The sequence below is a fragment of the Medicago truncatula genome, chromosome 7, assembly GCF_003473485.1.
Source record: "Medicago truncatula cultivar Jemalong A17 chromosome 7, MtrunA17r5.0-ANR, whole genome shotgun sequence".
Taxonomy (NCBI): Eukaryota; Viridiplantae; Streptophyta; class Magnoliopsida; order Fabales; family Fabaceae; genus Medicago; species Medicago truncatula.
The window spans coordinates 8,911,229-8,928,132 of NC_053048.1; the positions used below are offsets into that span (position 1 = coordinate 8,911,229).

At 34.9% G+C, this 16,904-nt stretch overlaps 1 protein-coding gene across 1 annotated transcript; it reads right to left on the reverse strand.

Annotated features, from left to right (window-relative positions):
• Positions 1-611: 611 nt before the first annotated feature.
• On the reverse strand, positions 612-5,382 carry LOC11445877 (pentatricopeptide repeat-containing protein At4g21880, mitochondrial). Its single transcript, XM_024770364.2, has 12 exons — positions 4,744-5,382; positions 4,469-4,651; positions 4,276-4,340; positions 3,925-4,032; positions 3,620-3,733; positions 2,539-2,643; positions 2,328-2,432; positions 2,074-2,238; positions 1,871-1,995; positions 1,376-1,490; positions 1,037-1,257; positions 612-955 (listed from the first exon to the last, which is right to left on the reverse strand). The coding sequence occupies exons 1-12, from the start codon at positions 5,303-5,305 to the stop codon at positions 739-741; spliced, it is 2,085 nt and encodes a 694-aa protein (XP_024626132.2). The 5' UTR covers positions 5,306-5,382; the 3' UTR covers positions 612-738.
• Positions 5,383-16,904: the final 11,522 nt, after the last annotated feature.

Consider the following 16,904-nt stretch of genomic DNA (forward strand, 5'->3'; position numbering starts at 1 on the left):
ATTGGAGATGCTCTAAAAGGAAGCACAAGCAGTTGAATAAAACTACAAAGAATATTAATAAACATTTTAAAAAATATTAAGAAGATTAAAAAGGAAACCTTGGGACCATTATATAACATTTCACTTAATTAGTGAGACTTGTGATAGTCATAAAAAGTACAAATTAAATATTGACTCAAATACCATTGAAACTAGTAGACACTAACATACAAAATGTTTTGAGCAGTTGCTAGAGTATAATATAATAGAGAATCCTCTTGGTGCTTAGTTTTCAAGGTGTTCACTTTTGCTAGGGTATAATAGAGAATTCTGCTGTCAGGAGTCGGGTTTCAGTGCTGAGTTTATCATATGTTCCTGGAAGAATTGTTTCAGGCTGATATGGTCTTCTTAGTTGAGGAGCTGGTATTGTCTATGTTCACTCCTGTTCTAACTTATCTAGCAACATGAGCTATGTATGAAACATTGAACAAATCACTTTACCAAGCTTTTATCCATTTTCGAATGTAAAAAAAAAAAAAAAACTATGTTGCTTTTAAAAAGCTTTTATCGTAAGAAAATATAAAAGAATAGACAGCAAACAAATTTGTTGTAAAAACAATATAATTAACAAATTGTAAGGAAAATCCGCCAACATAAAACAAATCTTAAAATAAATCCAACAACCAAAATAATCTCATAATGATAAAGAAGTCTAGAAAATAAAACACAAACGAGTTAAGTGGGTCGACCCGCCCCATCTCATGCCTTCCTCGTTTTCATCGAGTTAAGCGGGGCGAACCAGCTATAGGAAGCAAGTTCAAACTCGAATACTGGTACGTCGTTCTTTTTGACGTAGCTGTGCCGGTAGCTGTGCTTCAGATCGGAAGAAAGACCAGAGTAAGAACTTGGAATTTTATTAACGAGTAAACTGTCAGCAGATTTGTGTTCTCCCGAGGCCAAAAGTGCGTGATACATTCTACAGCCATAAAGTAACATCATAAGGAGAAGGAAAATATTATGAGAAAGGGAAAATATAATATAAAGGTTAGAAGCCCACCTCCAGTAGCAATCTTCTCCATAAGGATATCCAGCCAATGCATATTCTTTCCAAACCAAATTAGCTTTATTCAAATCTCTTGATTTGGCACAAACAGATAGGAGATAATTAAGACATTCGCTTGAAGGAACAAGGCCAACAACCTCTTTTTTTATTAGATCCAGCAAGTCCAATCCAAATTGCAAATGTGTGGACCCATGTTTAAAAATTAGATAAAAGGCCTATACATACATGAGACCAATATGTCATGCTTCATAGAGGCAGAAATATTAAACCAAAATTTAATTCTTATAATCGTGAATCCTTCCTTATTCAAGTCATAAGGAAACAAAAACTTACTTCAGCACAAAGACGATACATCCTAGTCCTACTTCCTCCAAAAAGAATCCCTCTCTTGAATGCATCATCACTTTCGAAATGATCCTTGAGTTGTTTAAACATTTCAATGGTAGAACTGCGAAATATACAATGAACATAAACAAATGGCATATTAAAATCATACTTTAATATTGGGAAAAAATAAGGGTTAATATGTCTTTACCTCCCCTCTTTGTAATTTGGGCGAGTTCCACCCTGTAATATGAGAATCTTCAGATTTTAAAATTTATAATTCAGAATTTTTATAAAATTTTTCTCATCTTCAAAAAATTTATAAAATTTTGAATTATAAAAATTATAATTCAGATTTTAAAAAAATTTCTACCAAAAATAAAAATTATAAAGAATCTTCAAATTACAGGGTTGGAATCTAAACTTTTTTTTCTAGGGAGTAAACCGGAACTCGCCCAAATTACATAGGGTAAAGGCATATTAACCCAAAAAATAATATCATACCTTAAATTTTTGTATTGAACCGAGTACTGCATAACCATTTCACAACCTTCAACCCAATCTTCGCCACTCAACCCTGTGCGTAGGAGAAGACCCCTCTCCAACTCGCCGTGTGAACATAACACATCCTAAGAGTTTACAATGATTGATGAGTTTTAAGGTTTAAAGTGGAAGCTATACAAATTAATAATAATCTAAAACCTTACCATGAGACATAAAACAGCTCTAGGGTTCAAAGTTTGTCCAGCTTTCTTGATTTCCTCCAACAAAACAAGTGCCTCGGACAATTTCCCGTGTGATGCAAGAGACGAGACCAGCATTCTTTTAATTTCAATTAACCACTTCACTGGTATGCGTTGATCTTGAACAACCTGTAATGTTAAGGACAAAATGCTATGTCCTTTACAAGGTCACTACAAAAGAGAAACTGTAGAATGACAGCATATATATTTACACATACCTGTTTTGCTTTCTCAAATTCATCGTAAGCTGCATATGCATGAAGAAGGGCTACAAAAACTTCTTTTGCGAAGTTGATTTCAGATTGTTCCATCTCTTCATAATACTACAAGGAAATATTCTAATTAGCAACTTGATAATATATTGAAAGAAAGCTTTTTACTACAATGATATCTTTTGAAAGCATACATTAAAAAAAAGGTAAAACTTACATCTTTCATCACTACACTAAAGTGTGCCGAAAGCCAGTAAATCTTTTCATTTATCTTGAAATGGTGAAGGCGATGGCGACTTAAGATGGAAGAGATTTGATCAACCTTGATTGTCAATATAGCAAAAGGAATAGAAAATGAACAACCAGATATTAGTAAAACAAGACAAATAAGAAAGAATCCTTCACTTAAATGTTAACCCATAGTTGCTTCATTATTTATGTCATTTCCCGAAATTACTGAAATGGGAAAAAGGAATCATACATTTCATTATGTAAGTGTAAAAGTTTTAGGCGAGCCTTGGAGCAACGGTGAAGTAGCTGTCACGTGACTGAAAGGTCACAAGTTCAAGTCTTAAAAACAGTCTCTTGTTTAAAAAAAAAAAAAAAAAAACACCGTAAAGCTGTATACAGTACACCAAATGACGTGACCCCTTCTTGGTCCCTACATATATGCTGGAGCATTTGTGCACCGGGCGCCTTTTCTGTTTTTTGTAATTTTAAAAGTGATTTGGGGAAGAATAACTTGAACCGTTTACATGTCATAATTAAATCTTAGAGTTTATCTTTTGGAGTTTTCTTTTGTATGTCGTATTGTGCCGTAGTTCAATAGTTTAAAGACAATCTTGCATGACATATTGTTCGAAGAAATACAACAACAGTCGAGCCTTATCTCACTAAGTGGGGTTAGTTACATTGATCAAATTATGCCATAGTTTTCTATCATAAACCATATATGGATCCAACTCGTTAACCTCTAAATCTTTCCTAACAGTTATTATAATTTTTCGTGGTCTTTCTCTACCTCTTCTAATCTCACCCTCCTCCATCTGATCTACTCTTTGTACTACAACATCTACAAGTCTTTTCTCTACAAGTTCAAACCACCTTAGCCTATTTTCTACCATCATTTTTACTATAGGTGTTACCCCAAATCTCTCCCTAATGGTGTCATTCGTAATCCTATCCCGTCTAGTCTTGCCACTCATCCAACGCAGCATATTGTGCGAAGAAATGGATTAGAACATAACTCAAAGAAGAAGAAAAAATAGGGAAGCTGCTCTACGTAAGATATATAGTACCTGAAAATTTTGATTAGTTTCTGAGCAAGTCTCTAATACAGATTGCATTACATGACTGGAGGGCATAAAGTATGCTTCACACATTTTATCAACAATATTAATAGCTACATCCACCTGCATAAGTTAAAAAGAAAAATGAAATGCAGTTTTGAAAAATGACAGTACCATAAAACAGAAAGAAGAGAAAATTTGATCTAAAGGGAGCAAACGTCTTGTTATCGTTTTCCTTCTCATCATGGATGACTTTATGACAATTACTTAATTGATAACCATAATATGAGAATGAATAAAGGAGAAAATTATACCTTGTTCTTACCACAGCAATACAAAATTAGCTTTTCATACAAAGAGAATGTAGGTGAAATTTTCAACAAACCGTGCAAATTCTCAATCTCTTTTATGATATGCTCAACCTTGAAATTACCAAAAAATGATATAAGAAAATTTCTAAGAAAAAGAAATTGTAACATACAACTATTGTAAAAAAAATAAAATAAAATAAAATGCTTTTAGCATCGCTTTCTTGCTGGCAGACAAAATGGACAGTGAAATCGATTGAAAATTGTAGATAAGCGCGCATAACTGCCTCGCAGCATCACATGACATATCATCTAAGGGTGTTTACATACGATAAGCATTCATGATAAGTTCGTCACCTCTAAATTTGGAATGCTAAATGCATAAATATCAATGAAGTTTGAAATTTCCTCCAGATAATCTTCTGCACTACATAAGAATATGTCATTAATATGAATACAGAGCAGTACTTGGACATTTGTAAAGTTTCTAATCTTTGAAAACTGAAATTGATCTAAAGGTAAACAATCAAGAATAACATAATAATGGTACCGTCATAACAATCTAGTAGTAACTTTTCAGCCTCAGATTTCAACTGTAGCCTTCCTAATAATTTGAACATATTTGAAAATATTTCATCTGTGGAAGTAAACTCTGCAACGTCTGTATTTTTAAACACATCTGAAATCTGTGCCTTGCGGTCATCACTTTCACAAAGAGCCAAAAGGTAGTTTTCTGCAACAAGATTGAATACATACTACAAATAAGTTGTTTTCATTAACATAAGCATCTTGGATTAAAAACAGATTGATTAATGATTAATCTACCTCGTAATTCATCTGTTTCTCCCCTTATAATATATTCACAAGCATAGCGGATCATGGCCTCGTCATTAACCCTTATCCACATCAACATGTCATAATAACCCAATCGTGAAATTGATTTTGAATTGTGAATATGATCTTTAATCAATTTAGAGAAAATTTGAAATTGTCCAACATCTCCCATGTTAATTATATACTTGAGAAGTGGACCGTATGTTTCTTCTTCTAGTTCTAGTTCTAGTTGAACTGGCATTGACTGCAAAAGATGACGAATCAAATTCAATTCTGAGGTCGACCTAACCTTCTCTATCTCCAATTCGAAAGGTATTTGCCCATCAATGAAATCCTCTCTAGAATTCCACAATTTTTCCCTCTCAATTGTTAGTCTATCTAGAAATCCATGAAGAAGCTTCCCAGCCGGAGGAGGAGGAGGAGGAGCATCATGGAGTTTGCGGGAAGAGAGAATAGGGTTCCATGAAAAAGATGTTTTGCGAATGTTGTGCAAATCAGAACTGAAATAATAGCTAATAACCCGTAGTTTTTGAAGGGAAAAGGCGCGCATCATCTTTGATCTGCACTGCAAGGAGTGAAGCAAGGTAGTTCGTGCGTTTTGTCTAGAAACGAGTGGAATCGTCGTCAAAAAACTTTAGGGTTCAACTTAGAGTTCGTGCAGCTCTAATCTTATCTATATATATCAAGCCAAAGTGTACTTTTTCCCCCTTAAGTTTCAAAAATTGCAATTTTGGTCCCTATGAAGAAAAAAATTAGTAATTTGGTCCTCTTAGACTTAGCCCATTTACAATATTGATCATTTTGGTCAATTTTGACTTAGTCAATGCTAATTTACAATATCAATATTTTTTTTGAAAAAAAAAACTAGAACCCATGCGTGTGATTAGTTGGATTAAAAAAAACAAAAAAGAAAATTGGAATGGCTTGGCACATGAAAGCAACTAGGGTTGGGAATAGGTCAGGCCGGCCTACAGGAGCCTATGGCCTGGCCTGTTTAAGTCTGGTCTGGTCTAATCTGTTTATTAAAAAGGCTAGGCTTAGGCTTTTTAAAAAGCTTATTTAAGTATATAGGTCAGGCTTAGGCTATCAAAAAAGCCTATGAAACCTAATAGGCCGGCCTGTTTATGCATGTTAGGCTTCATAGTGGACTTTTTAAATAGATTTTAAAGCTTTATAGTGAAATAGGCTTTTAAGGCCTTATAGTAGTGATATATAAGTCTTACACTGAAATAGGCTTTGAGGCCTATTAAGCCTATTTAAAGTAGATAAAATAGAATGTTCAGTGACTTTAATAGTAAGTAGGCCTGTAAATAGGCTTTCAGGGCAGATCAGGCTTTTAAATGGGTCAGGCCAGGCCAAAAAAAATAGACCTATGAAAGGCTACAGGCTAGGCTCAGGCCTGCAAATTTTTTCGTAGGCCAGGCTCAGGCCTATCAAAGCCTGGCCTATTCCCAACTCTAAAAGCAACAATCTTCAAAAAAACTCAAAATTATCTTTAACAACAACCAAACAAAATCCATATCAACAACAACAAGCTTCAATCTCAAAAGCCAAATAAATATTAATCATATTGGTGTTTATCATATTCATACCCTCTTCTCAGATTTTGTGAAAATGTCCTATTTTAATGTGTTGATTTTATTTTATTTAGTCAACTATGATATATTTTAGTAATGTAAAACCAAGTAAATCTCTAACAAAAGTTAATGATGAAAGATCCTGGGGATACCTCTTTTGTATTAGGCATTTCATTACCTAGAGATTCTTCTCAAGTTATTATTCGGATATCACAAAAGAGTTATATCAGTAAAGTTGAAAATAAATTGACATTAAAGTTAATAAATTATGGATGACGTCAATCACCGAGAAGGACTTTTAAGTCTCAAATATTGCCCATTAGAAAATTTATGAATTCAGAAATTTAAGTATATTCATATGCTTTGCTCATCGGATTCTTATGTATGATCTTGTTATACGCGTTTGAAAATAGTGTATATAATAACATTGTTTGGCAGACACTTGAGGAATTCAAAGTTTGAATTGTTGAAAAGGTGATTGTAACGCCCTATTTTATTATTTGAATATTTTATTGAGTTTATAGTCTATTTTTATGACTTATGTGATTTATATGATTATTGTGATGTGTTGTTGATTTATTAAGTGACTTATTTTATTATTTAATAGAATAGGATTTGAAAATAAAATAAGATTAAGTTGTGGGGGCTGTTTTGGAAATTAGATGAGTGATATTTTGTTATGTTATATGTTGATATTTATTGTTGTAGAAATATATGTTATTTGTTGTAGAAATATATATGATTTGTTGTGGAAATATATTTCTTATTTAGTGTAGAAATATATATGTTATAGAAATATATTTGGTATAGAGATATATTTGTTATTCGTGTTGAGGCAAAATCCCTAATTAATTTTAAAGATAATAAACTTTAATGATTAAGGATTAAATGGACTTTGATTAATTCCTTGGTATTTAACTTGTGCTCTTGAGTGTTTTCACTAAGACAGGAACAAGGTCTGAATCATACCAAGATGCATAAAATCAAAGGACATTGAATCCATGAACTAATTCTAAAGTTCAGAAAGTTAGTTCAGAATGTTGATCAGAACGTTCTGATGAGAGCTCAGAAGCAACCCTGTTCAGAAGCAACCTTGCTCAGAAGCAACCCTGTTCAGAAGCAACCTTGTTCAGAAGCAACCTTCCTCAGAAGCAATCCTGTTCAGAAGCAACCTTGCTCAGAAGCAACCCTGTTCAGAAGCAACCTTGTTCAGAAGCAACCTTACTCAGAAGCAATCCTGTTCAGAAGCAACCTTGCTCAGAAGCAACCCTGTTCAGAAGCAACCTTGCTCAGAAGCAACCCTGTTCAGAAGCAACCCAGTCCAGAAGGTTGTTCAGAACCCAGTTCAGAAGGTTGTTCAGAAGCAACCAGTTCAGAAGCAACCTAGTTCAGAAGGTTGTTCTTATACAAGCCAAGAATCTCAAGAACTGTGATCAAGGTCATGCAAGGCACATGTGACATGAATATATGTCCAGGAAAGTACATTTGCATGGATCAATCAAGCAATAAAGGCATATACAAGAGTTATGTCAAAGAAGGCATTCAATGTTCATTTAAGACTATGAACATTGATGTACTAGGAATATTTCACAAAGGAATATCATCCTAGATGTTATCATCACTGCTCTTCATTATTGTTTCACTATTAGGATTTGATTACATCAAATGATAGTCTTACAAATCATCCTAAGTGAAACAGATGGAACATTCTGATGATCAGAATGTTCAAGCTCAGCTCATGCTTACTTTATGAACAGTATAGTAGGTGAAAAGCAAAAAGCAAAAGCAAAGCAAATCTATCATCTCCAACAAGAGATAGACACGTCTGAGAGTTGGTACTGATCAAGGACAACACAATCTCTCAAAGCATGGGCATGAAGATGCAGAATCCCACTAAATCCTCCTGCACCGGTTCCAAGACAAAATCTGGGAAAGGAACATTCTGATGTATGAAGAAAAGTCCATACATTGGTTATTGTCCAGAAATTCATATGAAAAGCATATGCATAGCCCAGAACTTCATGTGTTCATTCATACATGATGAACCCAGATGAAGAACATGATGAACCCAGATGAAGATCATCATGAACACAACAACATTCTGATGTTCATCAGAGATCAGAATGTTTGCCCAGAATTTCAAGTTAAAGCTTGTGGGACCCAGGACACATGGCATAACACCATTGGACACCCTACAACGGCTATATAAGCCCAAAGACTCTATAAATAGAGGGCTTGGCCTTAGCAAAACTTGCACCATTGCAAAGCATACAAGAAAACAACTCTGATTTTGTTTGAAGCTTTTGCAAACTGAAATTGATCAATCTCTAAGTCTTTCATCAACTTAGTGCAAATCAATACTCTTGTTATCTGTAGGATAACCTCTTCTTCTTCTTTCATTGTTTGTTTTACAAACACCCAACTTCCATACAAATTGTAACAAAGTCTCATCTAGCTTTTAGAGGTCCTAAAGTGTTAGGTTGAGCAAAGGTTGTAAAAGTCTAAGTGGTTAACTTAGCAAGAAGGTGCAAGCCTGCTGAGGCTTAGAGAATACAGGAGTGTAATTGTTCAGGTGAACAAGATTGTAAGGTGCAGGACTTGAGAGGTTATCTCAAGCATCTTAGTGGAAACTCTCACAGGATTGTGGGGAGTGGACTAGCCCACATTGGGTGAACCACTATAACTCTTTGTGTGTTCTTTCTTTCTTCTCTATACTCTTTTATTTACAGTATACACAACACACACTTACACTTATACTTTATTAAGCAATTTTGTTTATGAACTTCAGAACATTCTGAAGTCAGAAAGTTAACATAATTCCAAGTAAACAACTTGAGAATCACTTTTAAGTTTCAGGATAATTTTTAAAGGGTCACAATTCAACCCCCCCTTCCTTGTGACTATTTTATCTACTTCAATTGGTATCAGAGCTAGGCTCTAAGGGTTTGAACACTTAAACAAGTGTTAGAGAAAAGATTCAGGAAGTATGTCTAAAGTCAAGTACATAGCTGAAGGAGGATCTTCAAATAGACCACCACTCTTTGATGGATCAAACTACTACTTCTGGAAAGGCAAGATGGAACTCTTTCTCAGATCTCAAGACAATGATATGTGGGCAGTCATCACAAATGGAGACTTTGTTCCAACAAACAAAGAAGGAGCTGTCAAAGCAAAAAGTGCATGGTCAACAGATGAAAAAGCTCAGGTATTACTAAACTCTAAAGCTAGACTCTTTCTATCATGTGCACTAACCATGGAAGAAAGTGAAAGAGTTGATGAATGTACAAATGCTAAAGGAGTATGGGATACTCTGAAAATACATCATGAGGGTACATCTCATGTCAAAGAAACTAGAATTGACATTGGAGTCAGAAAATTTGAAGTCTTTGAAATGAGTGAAAATGAAACCATTGATGAAATGTATGCAAGATTTACTACAATAGTAAATGAAATGAGATCTCTTGGAAAGGCATATTCCACTCATGATAGAATTAGAAAAATTCTGAGATGTCTTCCAAGTATGTGGAGACCTATGGTCACTGCAATCACTCAGGCCAAAGATTTAAAATCTATGAACCTGGAAGATCTCATTGGTTCACTAAGAGCTCATGAAGTTGTACTTCAAGGAGACAAACCAGTAAAGAAGGTAAGAACACTTGCCTTGAAAGCATCTCAGCAAACCTCATCAGTTGCTGATGAAGATGTGCAAGAACCACAAGAATTAGAAGAAGTTCATGAAGAAGAAGCTGAAGATGAACTTGCACTAATCTCTAAAAGAATTCAAAGGATGATGTTGAGAAGAAATCAGATCAGAAAGAAGTTTCCAAAGACCAACATCAGCATCAAAACTGAAGCTGACAAAAGTCAAGTCACTTGCTATGGATGCAACAAAACTGGACATTTCAAAAATGAATGTCCTGACATCAAAAAGGTTCAGAGAAAACCTCCCTTCAAGAAGAAAGCAATGATCACATGGGATGACATGGAAGAATCAGATTCTCAAGAAGATGCAGATACAGACATGGGACTGATGGCTCAGTCAGATGATGAGGAAGAGGTAATTATCTATAAAACTGATTCTTTATATAAAGATTTTGAAAACAAAATTGATAGTCTCTTATATGATTCAAACTTCTTAACTAATAGATGTCACTCTTTAATCAAAGAACTTTCTGAGATAAAAGAAGAAAAAGAAATACTTCAGAACAAGTATGATGAGTCCAGAAAGACCATAAAAATTCTGCAAGATTCTCATTTTGACATGTCAGAAAAACAAAGAGAGATAAACAGAAAACAAAAAGGCATTATGTCTGTACCTTCTGAAGTACAAAAGGAAAACATACTTTTGAAAAAGGAAGTTGAAACATTGAAAGAGGATCTGACAGGGTTTATAAAATCTACAGAAACTTTTCAAAACATAGTAGGATCTCAAAATAAAAGTACTAAGAAATCTGGCTTAGGCTTTAAGGATCCAAGCAAAATTATTGGAAGTTTTGTACCTAAAGCTAAAATAAGAGTTAAATGTTGTTTTTGTGATAAGTATGGACATAATGAATCAGTATGTCATGTTAAGAAAAAATTTATCAAACAAAATAATTTAAATCTTAGCTCAGAACGTTCTCATCTCAATAGATCAGAAAGTTCACAAAAGGCTGAAAAGGCTAAGAAGACATGTTTCTACTGTAACAAATCTGATCATAAAAGACAGAATGTTACTTTCAGAAAAGATCTCTTAGAAGAACTAACCCTCAAGGACCCAACATTACATGGGTACCTAAAATTTTTATCTTGTCAAATGTAGGTCTTGCCTCAGGGTGCAAGAACAAAACCATGGTACCTGGATAGTGGTTGTTCTAGGCACATGACAGGTGACAGGGATTGCTTTCTAACTTTTGAAAAGAAGGATGGAGGACTAGTGACATTTGGAAACAATGACAAAGGTAAAATCAGAGGTAAAGGTACTATAGGTAATCTTAACTCTGCTAGAATAGAAAATGTTCAGTATGTGGAAGGTTTAAAACATAATCTACTTAGCATAAGTCAATTGTGTGATAGTAGATTTGAAGTTATCTTTAAACCTAACATATGTGAAGTCAGACAAACCTCCTCTAACAAATTGTTTTTCTCTGGTTCAAGAAGAAAGAACTTATATGTTTTAGAACTAAATGATATGCCTGCTGAATCTTGTTTTATGTCTCTTGAAAAAGACAAATGGATCTGGCACAAAAGGGCTGGTCATATAAGCATGAAAACCATTGCTAAACTTTCTCAACTTGATCTAGTTAGAGGTTTGCCTAAGATTAGCTTTGAAAAGGACAGAATCTGTGAAGCATGTGTTAAAGGTAAACAAGTAAAAAGTAGTTTTAAAACTATTGAGTTTATCTCAACTCAGAAACCTTTAGAGCTTCTTCACATTGATCTGTTTGGTCCTGTTCAAACTGCAAGTCTAACTGGCAAAAGATATGGATTTGTTATTGTTGATGATTTCTCCAGATTTACATGGGTGCTATTTTTAAAACATAAAGATGAATCTTTTGAAGCATTTCAAAACTTTTGCAAAAGAGTTCAAAATGAAAAAGGTTATAATATCATCACAGTTAGGAGTGATCATGGAGGAGAATTTGAAAATGCATCCTTCAAAACATTCTTTGATGAAAATGGTATTAAACATAATTTTTCTTGTGCAAGAACTCCACAACAAAATGGAGTTGTTGAAAGAAAAAATAGAACCTTGCAAGAAATGGCAAGAACAATGTTAAATGAATCAAATGTTGAAAATTACTTTTGGGCAGAAGCCATTAACACATCTTGTTACATTTTGAATAGAGTTTCTATAAGAAAGGTTCTTAACAAAACCCCATATGAACTCTGGAAAAATATTAAACCTAGCATATCTTACTTTCACATTTTTGGCTGCTATTGTTACATACTGAACAATAAAGAAAAATTGGGTAAGTTTGATCCTAAATCAGATAAAGCTATCTTTTTAGGATACTCTACAACTTCTAAAGGTTATAGAGTGTACAATCTAAAAACCCAGACAGTTGAAATTAGTATGCATATCATATTTGATGAATATGATGAACATTCTAAACCTAAAGAGAATGAAGACACTGAAGTACCAACACTTCAGAATGTTCCAGTTCAAAATACTGAGAACACAGTAGAGAAAGAAGATGATCAGAATGTTCAGGATCAATCTTTTCAAAGTCCACCTAGAAGCTGGAGAATGGTAGGGGATCATCCTACTGATCAAATCATTGGAAGCACAACTGATGGTGTAAGAACCAGATTGTCCTTTCAAGATAACAACATGGCAATGATTTCTCAAATGGAACCCAAGTCAATCAATGAAGCCATTATTGATGAATCTTGGATTAAGGCCATGAAGGAAGAACTTTCTCAGTTTGAAAGAAACAGAGTTTGGAACTTGGTTCCAAATAATCAAGATAAAACCATCATTGGAACAAGATGGGTTTTTAGAAACAAGCTTGATGAAGAAGGTAAAGTTGTCAGAAACAAAGCAAGGTTAGTTGCTCAAGGTTACAACCAACAAGAAGGTATTGACTATGATGAGACCTTTGCACCAGTTGCAAGGTTAGAAGCCATCAGAATTCTTCTTGCTTATGCTGCACATAAAAGCATTAAACTTTTTCAAATGGATGTGAAAAGTGCATTTTTAAATGGTTTTCTAAATGAAGAAGTTTATGTAAGTCAACCACCTGGATTCATAAACAAAGAAAAACCAAATCATGTTTTCAAATTAACAAAAGCTCTTTATGGTCTTAAACAAGCTCCTAGAGCTTGGTATGACAGACTTAGCACATTTTTAATTGAAAATGGTTTTTCAAGAGGAAAAATTGATACCACACTTTTTAGAAAAACACATAATACTGACTTGCTTATTGTTCAAGTATATGTGGATGACATTATTTTTGGTGCTACTAAAATAAAAATGTGTGAAGAATTTTCCAACCTTATGCAAAGTGAATTTGAGATGAGCATGATGGGTGAACTTGGTTTTTTTCCTTGGTTTACAAATCAAACAACATTCAAATGGAATTTTTATAAGTCAAGAAAAGTATATCAAAGACATTCTTAAGAAATATAAAATGAATGAGGCAAAAATCATGAGCACCCCTATGCATCCATCTTCAAGTTTAGATAAGGATGAGAGTGGAAAATCTATTTCTGAAAAAGAATATAGAGGCATGATAGGTTCATTATTATATTTGACTGCTAGCAGACCTGATATAGTGTTTGCAGTTGGATTATGTGCTAGATTTCAAACATGTGCAAAAGAATCTCACTTAACTGCAGTTAAAAGAATATTTAGATATCTAGTAGGTACTACTGATCTTGGCCTTTGGTATAGAAAAGGTTCTAGTTTTGATCTTGTAGCCTATTGTGATGCTGATTATGCTGGAGACAAAGTTGAGAGGAAGAGCACAAGTGGATCCTGTCAATTCTTAGGACAAGCATTGATTGGATGGTCTTGCAGAAAGCAAAACACTATTGCACTCTCCACAACTGAAGCTGAGTATGTATCTGCAGCTAGCTGCTGCTCTCAAATTTTATGGGTAAGAAATCAGCTGGAAGATTACTCTCTAAGGTACACAAGTGTTCCTATTTATTGTGACAATACAAGTGCAATTAATCTTTCTAAGAATCCTATTCAGCATTCTAGGTCTAAACATATTGAAATAAAACATCATTTCATTAGAGACCATGTTCAGAAAAAGAATATTGCATTAAGCTTTGTTGATACTGAAAATCAATTGGCTGACATTTTCACAAAACCCCTTGTTGAGGATAGATTCAATTTTCTTAAAGAAAAATTGTTGATCATGAAAAATCCCAATAAAGATTGATTACTGATCACTAAGGGCCTTAAACTAAACCCCTTGATGTCATCTGATACAAATCAGATAGATCCATCTTTATCTCGCTCTCAATGTTCCTGAGTTCAGAACGTTCATCAGGTCAGAATGTTCAAATGATCAGAATGTTCATTGCAATATTCATACGATCAGAACAGTCACAAGTATGTTCATCTGAGTTTATCCATTCATAATGTTCTTGAAATTTTTTTTAGAACCCAAATTCTGAGTCAAACAATCTCATGCGTGAGATCTTGTTTTGACTTGTTCAAAAAATCCATCCATAATCTTAAGCATTTAATGCTTGGTTATAAGAAGTCATGTTTAAGGTTTAACCACCATGTAATGGCTTAACCATCAAATCATCCAAAATCCATTCATCTTCCCAAACGGCTACTTTTTCCTTTCTCTCTCCTAGGCGTTGCTTTTTGACAGTTTTTCATCCTTCCCAATGCTAACTGTCATCATATCACTATTCTTTTTCTCTTGCACGTTTTGTCTATATAATCAGTTACCAACTCTGATTATTTCACTTCCATCTCATTTCCAAAAAAAATTCAAACTGCTCTGTTCTTCATTTTCTGAAAAAATGGCTAGAACCAAAACTACCCCAAGACTTTCCGAAGAACATTTTCAACCACCACCATCCAACACCGCTGCTGATCAAACCTCTGATCAACAACTTTTGAGTGAAACCCCTGTACGCACCATTCTTCAGGACGTAATCATTCCTGCTTCTGAAAATCCCAAATCTTCCAAAACCAGATCCTCTAAGAAACCCATCATCAAACCCAGACCAATACCTACCAGACGATCAACAAGGATGAAGAAACCTTTGAAGAAACCAAAGGTATCTCACGTGAATCTAGATTCTGACGAAGAAAAAGAAGATGATGAAGACTCTGAGGATGAAACAGAGGAAGATCCAGAAGAAGAGGATGAAGACTCTGAACAAACTCTTTCTGACGCAATGAAATCAGTAAAAGCTTCCTCAAAAAGGGATAAGGAACTTACAAAGATAATACTTCAAAGGAGGAAGGAGATTGCTGCTGAAGCTATGCCCTTATCTGAGGAAAAGACCTCTGAAGATGAAGAAGCAAGTGAAGAGGAAGTATCTGAAGAAAAGGCTGAAAAAGAAGAAGAGAAAGGCTCTTCTAAGAAGCATGGGAAAGGTAAAGATATTACCAAACTTGCTGCTACCTTAAAAGCTTCAAGGGCAGAAAAGATTGCTCTCAGACCAATGTGTAGAACCAAGTATTTCAACCTTGAAAGTCTGGAAACCAAGGCATGGAATATGAAGGAGTTCACTGAACCTCAAGGATGGACCAACTTCATAACTCTTCAAGAACACACCTATGAAGACTTGGTCAGAGAGTTCTACACCAACCTATCAGTTCAGGAAAAGAAGAATGGAAATGAGAAGTTTCTCATATCATCAGTCAAAGGTGTAAAGATCAAGATGACTCAGGAATTTGTCTCTGAAGCATTCAAAATTCCAAATGAAGGTAATCAGCTATACTCTAGCTTCTGGTTTGATGAGTCTAGAGTTAACCGTAACAAACTCATAGTTAAATACACCAAAGAAAATCACACCTTTAACTCCACAAACCTGGAAGATACTCCCAAAATTCTTCACAACATGATTAGGCATTGTCTTTTACCTAGATGTGGATCTTTTGAACTTGTCTCTGACATAGATCTTTGTTTCATCTACCATCTCATGAAAAAGATTAAGTTAAATCTGTGTTTTATCATTATTCAACACATGATTGATTCATGCCTAGCCATAAAACAAACATCTGCTGGACTACCCTATGGAATGCATCTCACTTCCATTTTTCAAAAGGCAAAAGTGCCCCTTGAAGGAGAGAAACGCAAGCTGGATTTTATGACCTTTTCTTCCAAGACCTTAGGTCAACTCCATATTACTTCATCCAACATGCCAGCCTCCAAAACTTCTGAACCCTCTGGATCTGGTAAAAGAATTTCTGATCAGAATGTTCAGAAAGCTGTGAAGAAAAGAAGGGTTGAAGAGATTACAGATACCAAAACTCCCTCTCCACCAGCAGAAAATACTGAGTTTGGTACTCAGAATGTTGATGGAGAAACTCAGGAAGTGGCTGAGCTCTTAGCTTCAAATATGAACATTGAAGAAGAAGCTCAAGATGTGGAGTTCTCAACTGGATTTGATCTCAATATTGAAGATATCAACATTGACTTCAATAGTGAGTTGTTTCAAGATGGACAAGAAACAACTCAGCAAGCTCCAAAAGGTCAGAATGTTGAAATTCCTGCTGTTCAGAATGTTCAGAATGTTGAAACTTCTGTTGGTCAGAATGTTGCAGTGTCTAAAGCCCAGAATGATGAAGATATTCATGTCATGGCTGATCGAGACAATCAAGAGCTTGATGATCAGCATGCCTCAAATGAACTTCCTCCAGATGGCCAGCTGTCAGTTGATCCCATGCCTTTGGCATCAGGATCTCTGCCCTCTGAGGAGGTACAGCTCATGGCCCAAAATGGTCAGAATGTTAACCCATCATCCTCCACCATGGATTCTGTTGCAGGTGCTACCAACTTCTTGGTCTCTGACCTTCCTACTCCACCTTTCATTCCTTCCTCCACTCCACCACCACAACAAACGAAGACCACCACAAGGAGCAAACTTCCAAACATGGCTGCTTTATTTGACTCT